At 36.8% G+C, this 24,023-nt stretch overlaps 1 protein-coding gene across 3 annotated transcripts in view; it reads left to right on the top strand.

Annotated features, from left to right (window-relative positions):
• The first annotated feature begins 3,528 nt into the window (after positions 1 to 3,528).
• The window catches only part of RFTN2 (raftlin family member 2), a 31,012-nt gene continuing 10,517 nt past the window's right edge, over positions 3,529 to 24,023 (top strand). Inside the window, exons 1-8 of one of the 3 annotated variants that reach the window (XM_014879411.2) lie at positions 3,529 to 4,162; positions 4,608 to 4,754; positions 9,610 to 9,793; positions 11,706 to 11,817; positions 13,742 to 14,054; positions 16,911 to 17,111; positions 19,415 to 19,536; positions 20,656 to 20,759. In XM_014879411.2, the coding sequence (XP_014734897.2) occupies positions 4,616 to 4,754; positions 9,610 to 9,793; positions 11,706 to 11,817; positions 13,742 to 14,054; positions 16,911 to 17,111; positions 19,415 to 19,536; positions 20,656 to 20,759 (1,175 nt within the window). In that variant the 5' untranslated portion in view covers positions 3,529 to 4,162; positions 4,608 to 4,615. Of the gene's footprint in view, positions 4,163 to 4,549; positions 4,755 to 5,477; positions 5,601 to 9,609; positions 9,794 to 11,705; positions 11,818 to 13,741; positions 14,055 to 16,910; positions 17,112 to 19,414; positions 19,537 to 20,655; positions 20,760 to 24,023 lie in introns of those variants that run through there. The other 2 variants (XM_014879410.2, XM_088167820.1) reach the window with 2 other exon arrangements.

Raw genomic sequence — 24,023 nt, 5'->3', positions numbered from 1 at the left:
CTCTTCCTTCAAAGGAAAAACGTTTAGGCTGAAGAAAAAAAGTAAATTTCCAAACGTCAGAGCCTTCAGAATGGAACCCTGCTCCTTTGTTAGTATCTTTAAATCGATTCATTCTAGAGAAAAAAAGAAAGAAATGTCAGTGTTTTAGTTAAAGTAATTGCTCTTGGGAATGGGGATGTGAAAAATACTTCACAACTGAGTTGCAGAATTCTTCTGACTGAAGCTTTTTGCTTTTTCTGTCTATACTCAGGCAAAAAGTTTACATTTGCTTTAAACAATAAAACAATAAGCCTGAAAAAAGGTTCAAAGAGGAACTGAAGTTCAAAAATGTTGCAATTTGAGGTAGCTGTTCAACTACCCTCAGGTTCCAAAGAAATATGACTAATTTATCTTGTATTTGTTATTTGTTTTCTTGTGTCTTATTAATGTCTATGTTCTCTGTTTACATTTTGTCAGTGCTGACTGATCTATAGCCAATGATAATGCTGATTTCTTTTTTTTTTTTCCATATATCTTTTATAAGCATGCAGACATTCCAGCCCAAATATGAAATGTGCTTGGTCCAAATATTTTGCATTTTCACTTTGTGAGAGGGAGTTATCCCTTCTATTTTTCATTGAGTCAGTTTTGGTTCTAGTGAATCTTTATAATAATAATAACAATAATACTACTTTAGGTAACTGGTAGAGGTTCAAGGCATTTGTATTTCTGCTGCTCACTACATCAGCCTTGAAAATAGGAATGGATCTTTACTGATGGTACATCTGTGAGAAGATTATTCACTCAGAATTTTTCACTGATGAGCAATAAGTTGACTGATACAAGCTGCCTAGACTAATGGTTTTGTCCCATTGGTGACCTAACAGGCTGGAAGATGGGAGATGTTCTCTTGGAATCTTCATCCAGTTCTAAATGATGGGATTGAGCAGGAGTCATGTCGTGGTTGTGATACACCTTATATTCTGTAGCTCTCTTACAAAGTCTGTGACTTATATTTTGAAATGTAGAATTGTAATACTGCTGCTTTTGCTTATTTTTGAAGTTAATATAGCATTAAAGCAATATGATTCCTGTTGCTTTTAACTCACTAGCTACTGTCCTAACCAGAAAGAGAGACAGTTGTCTCTAAGATAACATTTGATTTGGGTGCTGGTATAGCTGAATGAGCTGCAGATTCAGTAATTCAGGATCTTCCTTGAGTTTTAGTTTAGATATTGTTAATACAGACAAGGAACATCTTTTGTGTACCTGCGTTGTTTTCATAATTTTCCTTACATTTCATGATTTTAATTAAGAGGAAACTCTGATCAGGTACCATCTTCCATTCTTGATAAGGTAATGGGGAAGGAAATGTTTAAACTGCATTATTAAATGGCTTATGGAGATCATATTGGGTTTTGGAGAAGTCAGTAGTTTTATTCCTGTAAGTAAGCTTTGTGTTCAGGTGGGTTTGTCACAGATGTTCCAAACCTCAAGAAGGGTTGTCTTCACAATTATAGCCAGAGGGATTGCATCCAAAAGGGATGCCAGTACCACTTGTTTGGCACCGAGGCCATAGACAGAGCCTGCCCTGGCTGTCATATTGATTGCAGCTTAGCACAGAGTCAGGAACAGGGGACATCTGTTTCCAAACTCCATATTCAAGCATGGGGTTGTGTCCTTTTGTTCAATAAGTCTAGTAAGAAAAGCAAAAATGCCTCCCACACAAACGTTTTCAAACTTCCCCCAGACAATGGGGCACAAAGCAGATGAGGAGCAAAGGGGAGGAAGAGCCCTGAGGGGTGGGCGGACAGCAAGGTGTGTTTGTCTCACGGTCTGGTCAAAGCTGCTGTGCAGAGCTGCTGCTTCTGCTGCTCATCCTGTGTTGCCAGCAGGCAGTCAGTAATCCAGCATGGGACACATCCTTATTGATGTGTTGCTCTTGCTGCCTTTGTGTCATTTTTCCATTTAATCAGAATAAAAACTGTTGGGGGATCCTGAAAGCCTTCCATGGAGGCAAAGTTCCTTTGGATTCATTCATGCTTTGTCTGACTGTCTTTGCCTTCTTTAAAGTCTAAAAATTATATCAAGCTTCAATTGAGGAGTCACATGCCCTTTCAGAGGAGGTGCTGTAAATACAAAATGCTGATGAATCACAGTGTAGTGTTAGGGATTTGCTCTTCTCTCATACCAGTTCCCAGAGCCTTTGCATTTTGGGTCACTGCAAAAGATTGTTTTGTAGTTTGTAGCCACTTTGCAACAGGAAATTGCAGCTCTTTAAGCAGCTCTTGAATCTTAAGAATCTTGTGATCCTGTGTCTCTCCTGAGTCATTCAAGTATTTTGATGGAGTTTTGGATTCCTGTGGGGATGCTGCTCATTTTGTTTAATTTTCTTTATTTTGGTCTGTGGGACCTTTGGTTTCATTGGTGCAGTTTCGTGACGCGAGTCAAATGTGCAATGAGAATTGTTGACTTACATCCAACTTGGAAGTTTATAACTACTTATACTTATCTAGGACTGCACAAAATACAGACCATTGCATTTATCTGTGACTGTGATTCTTTGTGGTGTTGTAAGAGTTTGTTTATACTATGGAAAATCCTGTCTTGGTGAGAGGGTTGTAATATTGTGTAAGCCTTGTAATGAAGAGTTCAAAATGGCCTCACTGAAAATGTAGCTCTTTTCAGTTAAATATAAATGAAAAAGCAGCCTGCTGACAGCTGGACTGGTGCTGCAAAAAGCTGTTTTATTGCAGCTATCTTACTCTTACTATGGCTTCATACAAGGGGTTACAATGAATCTTAAGGGGTGTGTAGAATGAAGCAGCAGGATTCTCAAGGTGGAGTTTACATGTATGGCTGATATGGCAACCGTTCAGGGATAACCTTTACTAAATAAAAAGCAGTGTTTGGGAGCAATTTCTGTGTGAGAAGACTCACAGGAAGATTAACAATTCTGCATATTTTATATGTTTTCATAGGTTTCAATTGAGAAGACAATACTTGAGGATTTCCCTTCTGCTTCAGCACCTGGGATCTTGTTTTAAAGACTGCAATAATTACAGCTTCAGTTCTAGGCTCTCCACTAAGTGATTTTTAAATTTGTTCCAGAATTACGTGACTTCATTCTATAATGTGTATTTTAAAGGGTTGTAGTTTCTAGATTTATCATTCCCCTGCTAAGTTACTTAAGTAAAAAGTTAGATCATTTTGCTTGCAGTAGAAAAGAAACTAATAGTTAATGCCTAACTTGGTACTATTTTTTATAGAAAATATTAGCATTTTTAATAAGGTAGGTATATTTCAATGACAAAAGCAGAAAAGCCTTTTGAATTTAAATATGCAATTCATATAATCTACAATGGTGTTAGGAATCTTCTGTTTTCTCTAGATGACTCTTAATTTCTTTAGGTGCAGTCTAAAAATAAAAAGGCCAATTTCTAACAGTTCATCCTGGCAGCAGCGTAGAAAATAACTCAAGTGTTCCTTTTTTTTCCCCCCCGTGCATTATTGTGGTCTGCATCAGGTGTAATGCAGTTACAACTGACTTGGAGTAGTTAATGAATGAGTAATGAGATCTCTTAACATTATACTGAATTTGTAGAACCTAAAGAAAAGTTTACATAGGAAACTTTTTATAGTATTGAAAGTCTGTAGCTGTACTAACTAAGGTGAGTTTCACAGAGGAGAAAAGGATTCTGTTTATTCAATACCTAGGAGTAATGGAAAACAAACTTTTGTAACTTTTTTCATATGTAGTGTTGAAAAAGTCTTTCCCATTTTAAATTAGGAATATTTCAGTGTAACTTTTTTGGGTATTTTTCAAAGCCAGTTACGTAAGTTAATTTTCATGTTGAAGATTGCTATTGATTTTTCTGGACAAGAAATTACTGCATATTTTTTACACTATTACACTGTGTTCATGTTGTTTTTTCCCTCTGGAAGAAAGTCCCTGCAGAAAGGAAATAGGAGCCAACTCTGAAATCTAAAATAAGGACTAAACAGCTTTTCATTTGCCTTTCTACCCTTTGAGATGCCAGAAGCAATTTCCTCTTGAAGCTGACTTCCTTTCTGGAAGTGATTTTCGTCTCCAACCATGTTGAGGCTCTTTTCTCATTCTTTCATTCTGACTAACTTGCTTTTTTCCTGTCTGACTTTCTACTGCAGTTGGGAACTTCTGGAGGTAAGTAATGACAGACAAGTTTCTCTCTAACTTTCTTTTTCAGTTCTTCTTCCCCCCTCGCCCCCCCCCTCACCCAGTCAGTCTAGAAGGACAAACAAAGCACTATTGGTGTCCTCTGCAAGAGAGCACTGATAGGGGCTGGCTGTAAATTGACGTGGCATGGAAAATCTCTGCTAGTTTGGAGCTGCTCTAATGTTGCTGCGAAATCAAGCCTACTCTTAACCAAGTTTGTAGCTTGAAATCATCACGAGCTTACTGCTTCTATATTAAAATGAATGGAAAGTACTTTTGCTTTTTGGTCTGGGAACTGGACTTTTTCTCTGTTTGGATTTACAGCTAATAGAAAAAAAAAAAGGGGAATTACTTGGTTCCTTTTTTTTCCTGTAGTACGAGCGACAGATCTTGCTGCTCCCCCCACCTTTTCCTGCGACTTAATCATTTGCAGATCTTGCCATGGGGTGCGGACTGAGAAAGCTGGAAGACCCAGATGATAGCAGCCCTGGAAAAATCTTTTCTACACTGAAGAGACCACAAGTTGAAACAAAGACGGATTCTGCTTATGAATATGTATTGCTGGATTTTACTTTAGAAGGTATTTTTCTTATGCTGTATCTTTGCTGTTTTGAAATAAGAAGGAACAGGATTTTAACTTATTTTTGTCTTGTTTGGCTTACAGTAAATCTTAGGCACTTTGATCAAAGCTAGCCAAAATATAAGACTTTTATTTTGAAACACAAATCATGACGAAGGTTCTTACTTGTATAAAATTACAATGGAAACTGCTGAAGTATTTTTAACAGCTAAACCCTCCAAATTATACAACTGTCCTCGTTAAGGAAGCTGGCTAAAAACTGTTAAGAGATTTTTCCTGGTTTCCTGTGAGTCAGATACTGCCATCCATGCTGGCTTTGAATAATGGTTGTCTGAATTCAGTGTGACGGTTCAGAAAATACACTGTGCCTAAGCCTTAATTGAATAACAATTTTTTAAATGCACTCCACTTCCGAAAACAGGCCGTCATTGTCCTTGTTTCTTTATGCAGAAGTAAGTGTGCTCCTTAGTTGTATATCAGGAGTAACTTCCCCTCTTACGCCTACCTCAGTCTCTTGGTAGATGTTTCTGTAAAAGTCTGAGTTTTGTCTTACTTTTTTTCCAAATGCTTTACTTGTAGTTGTTGAATAGTCTTTTGAAATTGTGACTGAAATGAAACAAAATCTGTATGCATAGCTAGAGGCAGACAGTGCTCTGTGGGGTACTTCCTTCCCAAGGGTGTCCCATCTCTAACAGAGCAACTCCCTGTTCCACAAAGTTGAAAACATAAACAAGCCCAGATGGCTGCCCTCAGAGAACAGACAGCTCAGTTTTACAGTCACTCTGTAGTAACTTGCATTTTGCAGCAACCCAATCTACTGGAAATGCTTAATAGCAAGGATTTGAGGTAAATGCTGTTGCTAAAAGGGTTGGATAAAGGAAAACAGTGTAAGTGCAGATCTTACTCCAATTACAGGAACTTTTTCATAAACAAAACTTGGCTTCTGATTAGTATTAACTGTTGTAATATTTTCATTTAAAATACAGGAGTCTTTTCAGTAAAATACTGATAGAAGATAGATTTCCAGTACTATAACCTAGCAGAATCTAACTGTGCTCTGTTTATTTACACTAAAAGTTTCTTGCTGGCTTTTGCCTTTTGAAGAAACAAAACTGTTGAGTGGGTAGTGGTAAGATGTTAGAAATAAAGCTGGACTGCCTAATGCATACATGGATTACCTACTAATCTACTGATATAGAAAGGATAAATTTTTTGGAAACTGAAGAGCATTCAGTGTTCTTAAATAGCCTCTGTTCCACATAGTTTTGCTGTGTTTTCAAGTTACGGTTTCTAGTAGTGTTGTATAAATTATTGGTTGTAAAGGTGGTTGTGACTTTTTAAGTAAAAGCCCATCAAACAAGTGCAATTAAAAGTGTATCTCTGTTTTAATAACCTAGCAGTACAGCAGTAAAGATTAGTTTTCTTTTGTTTTGTCTGATAATCAGAATTGCTTTGCTTCAGTGGAATTATGAGTGTTAAATAACTGAGATCAGTTTCAGAAGAGTTGCCTCACTCTTCATTAGGTTTCTCACTTCCCTTGGAAGTAAGGGGATTTGTAAACACAGGTATCTTTCTGTTGAATAGTTCTAGCTATGTGTGTATATAACTTCAAAATATTTTTTTGGAGTCCCTATTCTTTAGACCTAAGATGAATACAGAAAAAAAACATGGTGCATATATATACTGTCTTGGAGGTATTTTTCAGTTCTGAGTGTTTCTAAAATTGAGTACTTTGGAGAATATATTGAGCTTTTTTTCTTTTTTCCTTCTACTTCAGTCAGCTTGCTGATATACTTGTTGCTATTTGAATATCCTTTGGCTAAATTAAACTGAGAGCCCTTTATCACTTCAGACCAAAGTTTTTGCTCTGCTGTCAAGTTGTGTATTTATGGCACTCATCCTGCTTTTTCTACTTCCAGAGCAGTCTTGCCCTGCATAGGAGATTTGTGTGCCTGAGTGATTTCTTGCCACTGGATCTTGCACTAAGTAAAACAGAAAATCTGCACTTAATAATATTTTAATATTTCGCAGTAAACCATGTCCTGCATCAAGATAAAAGCATAGCAAGCATAAATGTGTTATTTCAATTCAATATGCCTTATTCTGTTCTTTATCAGGTATATTCATTGTGAAGTTGAAATGAGCCTGCTGGGGAAACTTTCAGCAGTCCCTGATCTTCTCCCAGGCCATGATGCAGATTAGGTCAACCATGCTGTAGTCTGAATTTGCTGGCTGGAGTCCCTGTGCATCTTAACTAGTTATTAGCTGTGCACTGAACCTTGGCTTCTGCCTTCCTGGTCCCCAAAATGCTGCCATCCCTACTGTAAAAATTAGCTTTGAGTTCCATGGGAGATAATGTCCATCAGGGGAATCCCAAACAAGAAAATTACAACCTATCTTTTATTTTGGTAGAACAGAGTAGTGCAAAGAAAAGGGAGTAGTGGACTCTGGAAGTGTAATTTTAAATGTCAGTCAGTGACTGTAAATTCCAAGGTCTCAGTCCTGGGGCATATCCCAATCACACAAGCAGCTGCTATTTTTTTAAGTCAGTTTAACCAGAAATTAGGGATAGTTTATGTATTTCTACTAAGCAGAATGCTTGTGCTTTTTCCACTACCCTCTTGTTCAGGAAAATAATAAATATTGATGCAGCCTGTTAAGATGACATGCTGTTGGATCCTTGTCACTCTGAATACAAGTATGGATATGTATGAAATTGCTGTTTTGCCATCATCTTCAGTATTCTACATCTGAGGCTTTACTGTGCAGCTAGAAAGTTAGCTGGAGTTGTTATTGCTACAGTACTTTGGCTGCCTGTTGAGAGCACATCAGGATGGAAAATTTTCTTGTGAAAAAGGGGTTAAGACATTTATAAAATCAGGGAACTGATGATCATATTGCCTCATTCCTGCTTTTTTGGCCTGTGGGCTATGGAGCAGTTATTTTTCAATACATGTGTCTCCTGGATTTACAATGAGTGGAATCATGAGATGGAGGTATTGCTCATGACAAAATATCATCTCTTTACAAAAGGGGTGCTGTGATACACTGCTTAAAGAAAAAGTGCAACAGCCCTGTCCTTATGACTGAGAATATCTGACAGTTGAGTTTAATAGACTGAATTTCCTGGTTATCAGCAATAAACCATCAGTATGTATGTTGGTCATAACTTTTGATAGTGACAAGCAAAGTAGGCCACCATTCCTTTGTCCCATTAGTAGAAATTGGTATTAAAAAGCGTGTTGTAAAATACTAGTGTTGTAAAAAGAGTGTTGTGAAATACTAGTGTCTGATCGTTTGTGGCTTTTTTGTGGTCTTTTTTTAAAGCTTTCCATAAGTGTATGAATGTCAATATTAGCCTCATTTTATAGTGGGAAGACAGGATAGAGAGGCCTTATAGAACACTGCTCGTGAATCAGCAGAGTTGTAATTCAGTTTATTAGAATAAAATATTCCTGCAAACTAAGGAGTCGTAGCTCTGGTTTGTGACGGTTTAAAACAGTAGGACAGACAAACTTAGTGACTTGCTGTGTCTTTGGTATTTAAATTCCTTGCTATTGCCAACCTGCACTATAATGCAGATAGACAAGAGAAGATGGGAACAAGAAATTAACTCAACCAAGTGATGAGAGATTTATATAATTGCATTTATTTTATTTTATACGGTTTAAGTTACAGAATCAAAGGCGAGTTAGTGTATTTAATTATTTTCAGTTGTATAGCTTGAAAGGGAATGTTCAGGGCAGCATGGTAAAGTTGTTTGTATGTTGAAAAAATTGTGAGGTCGCTCAGTTTTGATTGAGACATCCTTTAATGCAGATGGGCACTGGTCTTAATGCATAGAAAGTCCTGCAAAGAGGAACCCCTCAGAATCCAGACAAGTAGGCTGCTTGGAATAGGGATCACCAATTGACCAGCAGATTTCCAGCCAGACTGTTTTGTTATCAGAACTCCTAAGTGCAAATGATGAAAGCTTTGGCAAATCTGTGCTGGTGTAATTACTCTGTTTGTGTATGAGTATTGATTTCCTGCTTTCTGAGAGCATCTAGTGTTCCAGCTGTACTTGAGACAAACAGGAATTACTGACCCATCAGACTGACTGTAGCAGAATGTCATCTGTTACCAGTGTGGAATCTTCCTGTTCTCTCAGCAAAAGCTATGGACCATTCAAAAAGGGTTCTCCAAGAAGTTCTCCCTTTATCTCTGTAGTTTTCCCTAACAATAATGTGTTATTCAAGTGCTGCCTATTGATGCAAAATGCCTGCACACACTGAGAGGGATCCTCCTGAGAAATCAGTGGCAGCATAAGCTTACTTAGGTGGTGTGTAACTCTGTTGAAGAAAGGAACTGGGACAGTCGAAATGTCAACTGATATTCCACAGATCATTTCTAAGGAAAAAAAGTTTCCTTTTTAACGGAAAATTAAAGCAAATCAATTGTCGTAGCCTTAAATCTGTTATGTGGGAATTTGCTTCAAAACTAGACTTGAGGGATACTACATCAGTATGTTTAAGGCTTTGGCTAGACAGAATAGTTGCTTTGTTAAGTTCAGCCCTATTATGTGTTTAGATGTTAACACAGCTTTTAAATCAGCTTGGCAGACCTTGATCAAACAGAACATGTTGCCAAGCATGTTAAAAATAGATCATATTAAGTTGTAAAAATAGGTACTTGAAGTAGCTGAATAGTGTTGAATCATCCATGAATCTGCTTTTTCTTGTATAAATAGAGTTGTAGTTTTTTAATAAAAGCCTTGGGATAGGTTTTGTGTGGCTTACATAAAAGGAACTCACCCAAAATATTTATAGACGTACACAGTATCATGTGCTTCTCTTCTGCTTTCAATGCTTTTTAGCTTCCTCAAATCCAGAAGTTATCAAGATCAGTTCAGTGTTGGATATAGCATCTCGGGTGGAAGAATATTACAGCAAAGGCTATGTCGTAGGAGCTGTTCATCCTATCATGCTGCCCATTGGCCGGAGAAGGAATTTCCCTGCAAGTCACGTGTATCGAGTGGTGCTCTCACGACTAAAGCTAAGGTAACAGGCAAATGACTTGAATGCACTGATCTGTTACTGTAGCCATTTGTAAGTGGACTGCTCAACATTCGTAACTTATCAACTTGAAATGAGCGCCTCAGATTAGACAGTTAGTAATGTTTTTAATTCATGCTTAGCACACAATAAGCTATTATTTCCTTTGCCTTAGTAAATATCCTAACAAAAATCCGAAGTGTAATGTCACCGGTCTTAGAATTTGCAGCAAATAAAAGATTAACTAAAATACTAGGAGAGTAATAAGCTGCTTTGAACTATCTCATGCTTACTTTTTCTTGATTTTCAAAACTTTTGTCCTTTCCCACGGAAAAATTGTATGGTTTGTGAATTAATTTGTCAGAGATAGTTTGGGGTTTCTCCTTATTAAGGAGGAAATCATTCTGGATCAGCGGGCATACAAAAGCTTTGTTTTGACTCTGAGGGAGGGGCAAGAGCTTGTTTATGTTCCAGATCCGTGGTCTTGTTTATTACTCCTGTTTTTACTGCATTATAATCACCATGTGATCATAAGGAATACATACAATGCAATGTTACTATTCAGTAGTTCCTTTGAATGCAAAGAAGATAACCTTGTTCTTATTTTGAATAACTAGAAAAGTGGATTTCTTATAGCATTAAAAGCTGTCAAGATTCCCCTTCTCTCCTGAGTCCTTATGTGATGCACAAAGGTTCTTGCCTTTATTTGTTGTGTGGCTGAATTGGAAGCTGCCTCCTGCCATTCCAGTAATGCTTTCCTAAAACATTCACGTGAGAGAAATTCTCCAACCCTTTGATTAAACAGGCGTTGTCTGGAGTATGTGCTGCTCATACAACTTAACCTTCATAAATTCATCTGCAAACAAGGTGAATGCTGTTCCTGTGGGCAAGAGGCTGAGTGAGCAAGCAAAATGCTTGTCCAGGAGCTGAGGCTTCCAAGAACTGACACTGCCAGCATGCAGCTCCCATAATTTGCCTTATCCCTGTAGATGTGGCATCCTTTGCAAGTTGTTGTTTGAACCTTTAGGGCCTTGAATGAGTGAAGGATGAGACTCTGTAGCCTACGTGTGAAACCTGGTGTAGGTTCCAGTTTCCTTCCCAGCTGCCATATGTACCGAGGCTGGCTTTGCTGTAGGCAAATACACCTTCTCCAACTACTGTTTGGGAAGTAAACTTTTATATTGGAATGTGTCTAATTAATGTTCTTTTCTAAGTGAAATTATTATACAAAGGAAGCATCAAATAAAATCCCATTATGTTATTGGCATACACTAAATATTGTCTGACATAAAATAACACAACTGGCTTTAGATGAAAGATGAGTACTATTCTGTAACTTTAAATGGAAGTTAGTTTGTCAGCTTAAATATGAGATTTAAACATTATTTAACCTTCAGTAACTGTTTTTGCACTGTATTCCTAGTATTTGCCTATACTGTTTCATTTAACAGCTGTGGCTCTGCTTTAGTTACAAAAACTTAAGCAGCAGGATGTTAACAGTGTAAAAGGACCATTTCTATTCATGGTGTGTTTTCTACAAAACTGAACCTGCTTTGTGCTTCCTGAATTTATTGTTTAAATTTGTGTGTTTTACATTGTCAGAGATTTTTGCATTTATTTATTACAAAAGCAGAGCTGTTTGTCAGTAAAGCTCAATTTCCAAAATATCTGCATGGTCTTCAGATGAAATTCCTGTTAAATATTAATATTCTTATTCTGGTATTGAAACACATAGTACCTGCCACTTTGTGTAAGCAACAGAACAAAACACCAAAACCCACTGAGTTCTAAAAAGTATGAAGAAGCATTGTCAGGATTTCATTCATAACTATTCCAAAAGAAAAGAATTCTATATGCAAGCATTTGCTCAAGTTAGCAGCAAACTCCTGACAAAGACTGCTTTCTTTTTGTGTTCTAGCCAGAAGCACGCAGCACCCAGAGGACAAAGGCACCCCAGGCTGGTGATTGAGGAATGTCCTTTAACATGTGAAACACTGACAAATGAAGTCGTGAAAGAACTGCTAGAAAAGGTAATGGGTGTTTTTTCCAAGTTCTCTTCAGATTTTTGTTTCTATCATACATGTAAGTTACATTTAGTGGTTGTGGTTTTAGTTTTGTGGTTATGTTATAGAAGCTGCAAAACTTTTCTCAAAGTGAGAAAAGAATTACTTTTCATAATGTAGGACTAAGTATCCCTAAAAAGTTTTGGAAGTCTTCACTGAAAGCAGAATCAGGCTCAAGCTGGATCACTCTTTATAAAATACTTGTATGATCTGTGAAGGTTTATGTTTTTCTTACTTATGTTAAGTACCCAGGATGAAACGTTCTTTTCATTCTTTAACAAAAAATGCTACATGTATAGGAACTATGACAAATATTTACTTGGCACAGCTTTTGAAAACGTTGTATAATTAGAGTAAACTTCTACTGGAATGGAAGTTAGAGTTCTGGTTCTTTTTGTGTTTAACTTCCTCTGCAAAATTGAAGACTTGCTGAAACAGGAAGCTGTTGTTATTGCAAGAGTTAGTGATACCTTTTACATTAGTTGCCAAGGATGGTGGTAGAAGAAAAAGCATATGATGATCTTTGAAATTTCAAGAGTTATTTTCTAAATGGATTGTTTTAAGTTTGTCAGGTGTTGCATAATGTAATCACATTTTGAATTTGAATTTATAATTTATATACCTATTCCAGGTTGGTGGTGTAGTGTACCAGACAAAGATTAGAAGGAAAAACACACTTGTATTGAGCAGTGATGGAGTCTTGGAAGCATATCTGTTACAGAAGTAGTGTCTATGAATAATTTTATTTTGAAAATGCTCTCTCTTTTAAAAAGACAGAGCCGTTAATCTGGCCAAATCTTAGTTCTTTGTAGCTTTTTTTTTTTTAATCTGAAATAATAAGACTTTATGGTGTTTCAGGAAAAAGATTATCATATTGTCTGTTTTTCTCTTGCTTGTTAAATTTAAAACTGTCTTGGTTGTCCTTGAAGCAGCAGCTCTGTGTATATATAACCAGAGTGATTGGCATATTGTATCATTGCTGTACATAAATAATGGTAGTAGATAGACTGAAGTGTCACTATGATGGTACTAAAGAGAGATTGCAGTACCACCAATGGTTGTCATTTGATTTTTACTCACTCTAGGGATTAACAGTTTGTAAGTAAAGTAGATAAAGATCCTTCCCCCTCTGTCCTCACTTAATCCAGTACCTCCCCTGTGATGTCTTCTTTCTGAGCTGAAGCTCCTGTATTTACCTGTGAAGACTTCACAGGAGAGCTTGCAGTACAAGATGTCAGTGGGGTCACCTTCCTAAATGGCAGCACTCCTTAACCCAGGACAAAAGCACCTCCAAGAACAGACACATCCCATGGATAGCACAGATGTTACAGTTGTGTATTGAGACTTCAGTGCAGAGAAGACACCACTGGCTGAAATAAGAGGATTTTCATTTGCTTCTAGCTCCCTTCTTTCTCTGCTCCTCCAATATGCTTGGTAGTAACAAAACTCCAAAGGGATCCAGGGGATAATGACCCATGGCTTATGATAGAGATGCTTCTATAGTATTGGAGGTCAGTATTTTTAGTATGACTGGCATCACATATTTAGGGAAGTACTATTTATTGCTCTACTATAGTTACTATGCTTATCAATACAACACAGTAAATAAAATACTTTGAGTTTGGTCTGAATGAAGGATTTTGTGTACTCTGAAGTCAGTACCAGCATTGGCCACCTTTCTTGGCCTGACTCCAAAGACGTTCTGGAAAATTTCCATTTACTTTAAAGCAGGGGCAGCATCAAAGACAAGTCACCCTTCTGTAATAGAGTGTTATGCCTTTATGTCCTCAGCAGTTTAGTCAAGTGGTTCATGTATGTACAAGTTTTAAACAAGAAAAAGGTCCATGCAATTCTAAAGTTACTTTGCAGCTAAGTTTATGTTGTATTGCAGGTTAATGAAGCTGCTAAAAGAGGAAAGAAGTTTGTGGGATTTGTAACACAACATTTTCCTCAACCTAAAGCCTGTAATGGAACAAGCACAGATGGAGGTGCAGAGCTGGAATCAACCCTGGGCAGAAGAAATAGGGAATACAGAAGAGAAAACTTGGATGAAAACTATAAAAACTGGAATGAAGGGACATTGAGCGGTCATTCCTCTGAGAGTGGAATAGATGAGGAAATGCATGGAGAAAGCAGACTGTTAGAGGATTCAGATTTCCAGTTTGGAAAAGAAGGCAGCCCTTCTAAACCACGGAAAGGAGATGGTAATGAATGCTACTTGTTTGTTGCAGAAATAAGGTATTTTATTGAGCTGTTGAGGTGCTGGAAAACAGAGAAGAATAGCATTTTCTGTTGTATCAAATACTGGTTTTGGAAGATTTCTACACGTACCTATGTAAATGCATGCGTATTTCTAAAAGAGAAGAAGGAATACTTACCTACTGCTTTATGTATGTGAGCTGTGGTAATGTATTAAAGTGATATTTCAGTTTTCATGTAGACTAATATAGACGTACTGTCAGAATTCTAGTTTGCAATTTAAAGAAAATAGAAAACCACAAACCAACCCCCCAAAATCACCCACGGAGACTTGAAATGTGGTGCAAAGGTTTTTTGCTCAATGTGTATAACAAACATGTAGCAGTAAAAATCCTTCCTATTACAAGAGTGCAATTGTTATAAAATATTTTCTGCAAAGCACATGTAGTTTTACTCAACGTTACATTATAAACACGTAATGATTTCCAAGTATATATTGTGATTGCAGTTGTGCCTGTTTCAAAGCTGACAACAAAGAAAGTGCCTTCCAGCTAGAGCCATAATTTTACATGCTTCCAGGCAACTCACATAATGTACAGCAAATAAATCCGTTCATAATGGATTCTTTCTGGCTAACGTGCCTTCAAGAAATGTCCTGAAAGAGATCACTGAAATTAATGCATTGGCCATGAAATCGAAGACAATAATTGTTACAAAATGAATTTCTTAGGGAAAAGTAAGCATTGGAAGTATAGGAAGGAAAGGCATAATTGAAAAAATGCTGATGCTGTGATAGACAACTTAGTTGTAGAGGAATGAGGTGCTTGGTATAATCTGTGTAAAAAATGGTCTGAAACACTGATTTCTGGTACTGAAACTCTAAGGTTTCCTGGCTGCTTAGAGGAGAAGGTGAAAAGGAAGTAATCTAAGAGAACTAATGCAGGACAGTATTGTGGAAACCAGGCAGCGTGAAACTCTCATGTCAGGCTGCATTCCCTGATGAGCCAGACACGTTTTAATTGCTCTCTAAAGCAACCTTTTCACTTTCCTGTTAAAGCAGCCTCTCCGGTTTGTAGACTGTGAGAATAATGACTCTAAACACAGAGATCATCAATGTCCCTCTTATTTTTAACACTTGAGTAAAACCAGTTTTTCTCCAAGTGAGCATTTATAGCATAATCTGTTAAGGCATAACTCTTTTCTTACAGCTTGAAATAGTGGAATTGCTATGTATAGCAGAATAGACGTCCAGTAAGGAAGAAGTGGAAAACTCTTGGTTCTGTTCAGGAGCATTGTTTGTGCAGGCTGGTGTGACCAGGTAGATGAGCAGCCAGTGCATCCCTTACATGCAGCGTTCTGAGGAAACTTCAAAAAGCTTTGGCAAGAATATGCCAGGCTTCTCTACACTAGTCAAATAGAAAATCGCTGGAGTTCATAAGATAAAACTTCTGGAAACTTAACCACCTTTCTTGGTCTATGTTTTATGTAACCATCATTTTGAAGAATAGTGATGTGAATTTTCTAAGGTAGTCTTACATGTGTATAGGTATATACTGCTATGCCAGTGTGCCACTTCAATTTACCTCTGCTCAAAAGAGGCAAAACTGTGTCCAAGTTATAGATTTGGGGATTGTAAGTATGAATTTTTACCATTATGTTGCTTTTTGAACTATTCTATTGAATTTTGACTATAATGCATTGCTTGCAGAGGTGAATTTCTGGTAGATGTGAGGAATTGAGTAGTTGTATTGGGAAATAATTTTTTTTTTTCAGAAGAATAAGTGATCTCATTCAATATATGGGAAAAGGAATTAAGGTTTGTCAGGATAAACATATCTAGTCTGATGTAAGTGATAAAACTTTCTAGAAAGAGTCATCTCTTACTGAAAGTTCAACATTTTGTTCTGTATTTGCCTTATTCTAGGCAACTGATGTCACCTGCAGTGGGTGTAGTAACACTTCTCAAAGCAGAGAGGGGTTCTTCCAGATTCTGCAGATTACTTAGAGTACAAATCCTATTTTGGAAATTTCTGTTTCTGGAGCCTAGAGAGACTGACTTCTTAACTGGGGTCATATAAGCAAATTCCTTTGTTTTGACAGTGTGAAAACTTTGATGTTTAGAGGTTGGTTTGCATTGATTCAGGCTGCCCAGCAGTATTAGGCAGTCTGAGAAGATTTCTGTGCAACTGCTTTATCTTACTTCTTTACACCAGTGACACACAAATGTATTTGTAGAACTCACATACTTAGGATTTCATACTTTGCACCAGTGATTTCCTAAAATGCTATGGATATGTTCATTTTTAATGAGTGCTTGCTTGTGACTGGCTTTTTTACAGCATTGTATTAATAACTAGACAGAAAAACAATTTAAGGATATGTTGGTTTTCATCATCAATTACTATGGGAAACTTCTCTGTTTCTTTAAGCAACTAATTACACTGGTACTTAGCTTCAGAAAATAATGGGTAAAAGTCAGTACAAGGCATTTATTATATTTGCCGGCTTAGAAAATTGTCTTTTGTTTTTAGAATTGCAAATATTTGTTGCCAGAAGTTCCACGAGTGGCAGAAATGAAGGCTGCTTCCGCTGGATTTTTCTTAGTTCTTGTATGTTTGTTTTATGCAAACTCCAACTACCTGAAGAATTCAGTGACAGCCCAGCTCCAATAAGTTCACATTTTCCTCATGTCCCAGAGTGTACCTCCCCTCATACCTTGTCTTAAGTAGAGCCACATTAAGAAACAATTATCAAAACTGTTGCTTAGAATTAGGAAGTGATGTTAAAATAGGAGATTAGTAATATTACTAATTTTGGAGCACTGTCTTTGAGGTTCATTCTTCCTTTCTCTCTCTCTTTAGACAAGCTCTATACAGTCTTCAATGTTTTTGATGATGATTCTACCTGCTGGACCTACCATGAAGGTGTTTTGTCTATGAAAGTAACGAGAAAGGGGCCAGTTGTTAGTACACTGGAAGCAGACTGGCTAGAATTAACTACATTTTATTATAAACAAGGATTGGCCTTAGTTGATTCTTTTGTACACTGGGAAGCTTCTAAAGGTGAGTATTGCTCCAGGAAGCTTTTGCTTGTTTACATAGAACTATGTAACTTGAAAAAAATTATTATTATTATGTTTGCTTCTTGATGGGAGGGTATTTATGTAAGCATGTCCAGATAGATCTATAACTGCCCAAAAAAATAAATTACTCCCTTTTAGGTATGAAATTTCACAAATTTATAATAGACTAAGTAATTAATTTTTTTGCTTTGTTTTGTCAAATTGACCATTTCCAAAGCAGCCAACTAGAGTAGCTTTATCACAGAATAAACCTTTTGTGCTAGTTCTTCTGGTTTTGTGCTTTTTCAAGGAAAAGACAATGGGAGGAAAAGTGTTTAGATCTCTCAAACTTTGTCGCTGGTAAAATATGTAATTGAGAGATTCATTTCCATTTGAACTGGATTTGTCTGAAAGCCAGAAGTTCAAGTGTGCAAAAAATAGTAGGTAACTGCTGTTGTACAATTACTTGGGAAAAAAAAAGTGAAGGAAATGGTAGTACCCCAGTGTTAGGGGTACAGACCAAGACAAACTGATGTTAAATTCCAAAACAATTAACTATTTTCACAAATATTGTTTGATAGCAAATCTACACTTTATGCTTCACTTAGGTGATGCTTTGGTTGCATTTGTACCTGCCATGCTTGTACTAAGTTGCAAGTTGTTGATGTTGCTTTGGAATTAATTCCTGGAGTGTAAGCAAGCAAGATACAGGGTTGCAGTAAAGAAAAATCGTGTCAAATGTTTGTTGAAAATATTTCAGGGACCTTAAACATTTTTTTGCAATGCTCAGGATGATTAACAAGTGCTTGCTCATAAGGATGATTAACAAGACTTAATAAGGTATTGAAGTGGCTTTCATAAGTCATTTTGCCTGCTTTTTTACATTAATTATATGACGAGGGTAAAATTACTGTCAATTTGAGTAGTTGTTATATTTACTATGCCTTATGCTTTCTTCTGATAATTTTGATTTAAAACAATATGTACTCATCATCCCCTTTGCAAGGCTTGGATTATCGAAGACCTTATGTTTTGCAGGTTTTTTTAATATTTAAGATTTTTGCAAGTTAAATTATGGTTCTTCAAAACCAAAAGCCTGACGCTAATGACAACTCTTCAGTTTTGATTGCTCTTCACGGTTTTGAGTGTGAATCACTGTTTCTGTAGCTCTGCAGTAAATTTAGTGACTCAGGCACATAAGCTCATCAACGTAGATTTACTTCTAATGGAATTTGGCAACTCTCAAACTGTATATTTTGTGCACATGAACGGTCTAATGCCACAGTTTGTAGCAGGCATCTTTTTTACTCTGAAGCGGTTATTCCTATTTAATTAAGTCAGTGGAAGAACCAAATTTTCTTTGGTGGAGGAGAGGTGAGAATTCAGACTTGTAGTTTCCAGTATAGAGTTTTTTTAGAGCTGAAAAAACTCTCTGGAGATCTGTTACAGTTCACTGAAGGGTGGTTTTGGCAGCTGTTGAAATTAATCTTTGCAGCTGTTGTCCAGCAACAGTTTTACAGTCTTCCTATTTCCCACAGAGAGAGCTGTCTGCTCTTCTCTGCATGAATAACTCCCTGTCTTTAATACCCAGGTAATAACATACCTCAGCCAGTATTGAAGGGGATTTAATACTGATATTCTGAGGATTACATAATTTTGCTGTACCAATTTAGTTTGTTGATCAGCTGTCAAGATAAACCTCCACAAAAGGCTTCCCGAAGGCTGTTAGGAGAAACAAAAGCAGAAAATGAAGCAATGTTTGATGCACAGCTTTAGTTTGGGCCAAACGGATGCTACTGGGCTTTGACATGTGAGTCAGGGAGTTGTGCTCTGAAACTTCCTTCCCATCAGGAATCCTCCTACAATTACTCGTTTCAGGCTCTTCCTGTGGCCATTTATGTATTTAAGTAGCTGTAGTTGAGTTTTAGACTTCTTGGTTCACTCATTTTTGTGCTCTCCCACCACATAAAAAGCCATGTCTTGTCAGGAGAACAGTATTGAAGGTGAGGAAAAAAGGGTTGTACCCATTCTCTGCAATGGATATGTTGAATATAGGAAACTGGAATTCATACTGGAGTATGAAAGGGGTTAATACTTTTGAGAAAGTAGTTCATAGTTGAAATTGTATGGAAAAAGGGGATTTTAATAGTAAGTTGAAATGCACACTCCATAGATAACCACAAATTTGAGTTTGCTGAATCATTTAATTTTATTTTAGAGGACTGCTCAGTGAGGAAGAAACATCTTGTATACATCTTGGTAATCTATTAACCTAAAACTTTATGCTTATGTTTATGTTCACAGGGGATTATTTGCCCAAATCTTTAGAAGGATTATTTATCTATGAAGAAGAAGGTTCTGGGGTTCCAGGTTCTAACAGGAAAGGAAATGATGCAATTGTTGTTGAACAATGGACAGTCATTGAGGTAAATAGGTGATGATTTAGCAGTGCTGTTTCCTACTTGTATTTTTCTTTGTTTTTTCCTTTAGGATGCTGGTACCAGTGTTCCATAAACATTCAGGATGGTTTCCTGAAGTCACCTGCATAGGCTTAACTAAAGCCCCAAATGATAAAAATGAAATCACATTTGTGATTGGGCATTGATAAATGTGCATAAAGGAAATATGCCAGAGGAATTCTAGCCTGACATTTGTAAATGTTCATACCAGCAAATAGAACTGCAAAAGAAAATGTCTTTGGGGGTTTTTTTGTGTGTTTCAGACCAATTTAGGTGTCACTTCAGCAAGTGCAGGTCACATTGATAGTGTGAACTATTTTTTTAAAAAGGGGGAGAAAATAGCTAGAATTAGAAAAACAAGAAGAGGAAACTCATAATGAATTAATTCTGTATTATACTCAGATATGTACTTTTTTTGCTAAATATTGAAGACTTGGGTTTCCTAATAAATTTGCATCTACTGCTGTAGTAGGTTACAGCAATATAATTACTTAAATTACTCTTTGGAAATATTCTAATCTTTTAGGATTATTGCTGTGGATGATGTCTGAAAGCAGTTGTTGGATTAAAGACTTACTTTTGAAATGTACAATGATAAATACATTTACCAAGGTGGAAAAAAAACCAACATCAAACTAAAAACTTGCATGTTTAAAAAAAATAAGTCCACCATCAAAGAATCCACCAGAACCTTAAGTATGTTGCTAAGCAAGATGCTTGTTTTTCACATGTGGAGTAAAAAGTGCAAAGATGTCAATTGAGACGCCTAGTTATGGTGCTTAACAAGTTCTAGGCACTAATTTAGCAAAGTGACAATTTTAATGAGTGAGATGTGCTTTGAATTATGTCTTGATGAGTCAGGGCTCATACCTAATGTTAATAAGTTCTGTTTATCATGGATTTTGTAGTCTTGAACTTTTCAAGTTGCTTTCAGTTTGGGATAATGAATATCCATCAAACAACAGCTTGATGTCATCTCAAAGGATTATCTCATTAAAAGTGAGGGGGGAGATGTTGTAATTGTGTAGAAATGCAAATTAAACCTGTACAGAGTCTCTTTACTACTTTTTATAATTATTAATGTAGGGGTGTGAAATTAAAACAGATTATGGACCTTTACTGCACACTCTGGCTGAGTTTGGATGGCTCCTGACCTGTGTCCTGCCTACACCAATTGTACGACACGACAGGTACCCAAACTATTGATGACACCTTTTTTGGTGTGTATGTCTGAGAATTATCAAATAATTACTTGCATACTTAATGTAAAAGGAAGAAAAATGCTGCTGATGTTATATGTGTGTAAAGCTTCAGATGTAAGTAGCATTTTCATGGAGTGCTTAGACTACTAATTTCAGTAAGTCTAAATCTAAATTTAAAATACATTGTGTAAATCTAAACATGAAATTTTTTTAGGAAACTTTTTATCACATGCCCAGTCCACAGCAATGGGGTTACTTACTCATGCTTCAACTAGAAACGAGTGTTGAAATATTTCACTAGTTTAGGACCTTGGTGGATGACTGATTTAGACTATGGAAAAAGTCACGTTGTCACAAGACAGTCATGGACTATTTGTTGCAAATTAGGGCAGAGAATGTGTTAATCCACCAAGTTATTGAGCTCTTTCTCTTTGCTGATACAGACGTTATGGTTCACCTCAGATACAGTACCAGATTACTGGATTTCAGGTCTCTAGCAGTAATGCTTATTTAGAGCATTGATGGGACTCTCTTCTACATAAGAAGAGCTAAATTGCAGACCTGGATTCCCCATGAGGTTCGAGGCTTTCTTTTTTTTTTTTTTTTTTTTTAATAACTCCCCCCACCAAAAGAAAGGTACACTGACTTTGATCACAGTATCAAGCTAAAAAGCTAAAAAATGGCAAATGAAACACTAGACCAAACATTCTTAATGCCTCTCTTCTCTCATAATTTTTTTTTAAAGTTCTCTGCCCATTAGGTTAAGATGGCCACACTTCAAAAGCAAATGTACTGAGGCAGGGCTTAGGGCTCATTAACAACTGTGGGAAGAGTGGATGGCACTCAAGTAATCTTTGGATCCCAGACCTCACTGTGTTAAATCAAGACAGCATGAAAAAGATGTGAATGAAAGCTTCTAAGAAAACTGCTGCAAGAAAGTGGAGTTCTGGTCAAGTGATTTGACATAATTAAATCAGCTCACCCCATGTAAGGAGGCTTTTGTGATCAGGAAATAGGTGTTGGGTTTTATTGACATTGATTTTTCTAATAGTTGATTTTAACCAACTGGATAAATGCAAAGACAAGTTGTGGTAAAATATGGCATGCTCTATTGCTTATTTTTTTAAGGGTTTCTGTTTTGTTTTCCTCTGGAAGAAGAAGCAGTTTCCAGAATATGAAGCAAGTAGTTATCCTTTAATTTCTTCAATAATTTTGTAGTCTAAGTGTATTAGCTTTGAACACGGTGACTTATAAGGCTATATGAACTATTGGGCATGGTTTTTATAAACAGCTGAAATTTTGGCCAAATCTTAGAGCTTGAGAGTAAATCTTGAGAATCTGGGTATAATCTTTGAAGAATGCCAGTGAAGAATGGGAGGCAGATTTTAGCAGTCATAGTGTGTTCTGACTCACAGGATGAGAGAATATTTAACTTCCAACTTTTTGTGTCCCACAAGCAGTGTAACTGAACCCATCCCCACAGGGTTTGGACAGCAGAGTCAGGAATGTCCTGAGCAGCTGCTGAGTGACACTCTGGGAGTGTCATCCTGTGCTTGCAGCACATCAGATGGTGCTGGTTTGTACCTCAGACATCACAGAGCAAAGGCAGGGTCAGCTAAAAGAGGCAAAGTGCTGTAAGAAAAAGAAATAGGATGCAGTGCTGTAGGAAGCATTAGCAGATTCATTAGGCTGGAGCTGTTCCTTGAATTAGTGAGAATATACCAGGAAGATATTTAGGTGTCAAATAGTGCTGTATCCCAGATGTGAAACAACCAGAGCATGGATAGCAGTGCTCATGCTCAAGGGGTTGTATCCTGGCCAAATCTGGAATCATTTTTTATCCACACTAGAGTAACTCAGCCTAATAAAAACCATTTGTTTTCTGGCCTTAATGGTTGAGTAGAGTCTGTATGAATTGTCTAATGCTTGGTGTATCCCATTGTAGCTTGTGAGTTACTCTTAGAAGAAATAGGATGAATCATGTTTTGTGTGCCTGTAGTATATCTCATATGCAGCAATTCAATTTGCTTTAAATAAAGGAAAAAAGCTTATGAGCAAGAATTCCTAATTAGGGATTGACAATTCATGAGAATTAGAAAACAACTGTCTTCCTGTTCTGATAGGCTGAGTAGTGATTGATAACTACTATTTTTAGGCATTGATGTTGGTATTTAAAGAGAAGAAATTCCTGGATGATTACTGTGTGTCTGCTATGAAAGATGCCATTACTGTGGTGGTGTTGGGTTATCCTAGGAATGCAAAAGTCCTAATAAAGAAGGACACTTTATGCTGCTCAACAGCTGTTTTTTTTTTCCCAGACTTGAATCTCTGAGCTCAAAACCCAGCCTGAATATTAAGAGCCTTCAGAAAAACTGAAAAAAACCAAAATGAGCAACAATTTGGGATGATCGGACAAAATTACGTTTTCATGTTTATCTTCAAAATGGAATTTGTGTATAGTATTGAAAGAGAATTTTATCTATTATCCCCATTTTTACTCGCTGTAGTACTTTCCTCTATTCTGTCTTCCTTTTCTCCTAGTTTATTGCAGAACTTTCCCTCATCTCAGATCTTTTTTGAGTATCTAGAAAATACTTCGCTTGTAAATTAGTGCTACTACAGCTTTTAGTATGGTATTACCATGGATTTATAGAAGTCCATACATGTTTGTGGTTGAAAATTAGAATTATTTTTAAGGCTTTTTAAATTTTTCATTGAATAGTAGGTCCTTTAAGCCAGGACACTTTGTATCCCAGGCTAGTCTCCGTCTCAAAACTGAAAGTCTAGATGCCATCCAGTTCCAAAAGAGTGCAAAGTTTTATTTTGAGAAATGAAAAAACAAGCAAAAAAACCCATGAATGCATGAAAATAATTCATCTTAGTCCCTTTGTTCATTTTCAGGAAGAGATCTTGTCTAATATATATTCTAAGTGCTTTGTATATCAAATATTGATGCAGTTTAAAAAATGGATCTGTAAAAACCAGAGCCATTGGCAGTATTACTGAGCTTGTAGCCTCATGGTTGTTTTGGAGGACTTAAATATAGACATGTAAGAGGACACAGTTTTTACCCATGCAGCATAAGCAGACAAACAAATTGCTGGTGTTTCAACAAAAGAGTCTCTATTGCTCTTCATCACTCTTGAAAGAAGAGACAGGAAAAAGGCTTCAGCCTTACTCTGCAGTGACCTTTATTTCCCTTCACTGATGACTCTAGTCCCTGAAAATGGGCGGGGCAGACTATGGGCGATG

Source organism: Sturnus vulgaris, chromosome 7 (assembly GCF_052056855.1).
Source record: "Sturnus vulgaris isolate bStuVul1 chromosome 7, bStuVul1.hap1, whole genome shotgun sequence".
In the NCBI taxonomy this organism is placed as follows: domain Eukaryota; kingdom Metazoa; phylum Chordata; class Aves; order Passeriformes; family Sturnidae; genus Sturnus; species Sturnus vulgaris.
The sequence above is the reverse complement of the archived record's forward strand: the minus strand, read 5'-3'. Positions and strand labels throughout refer to the sequence as shown.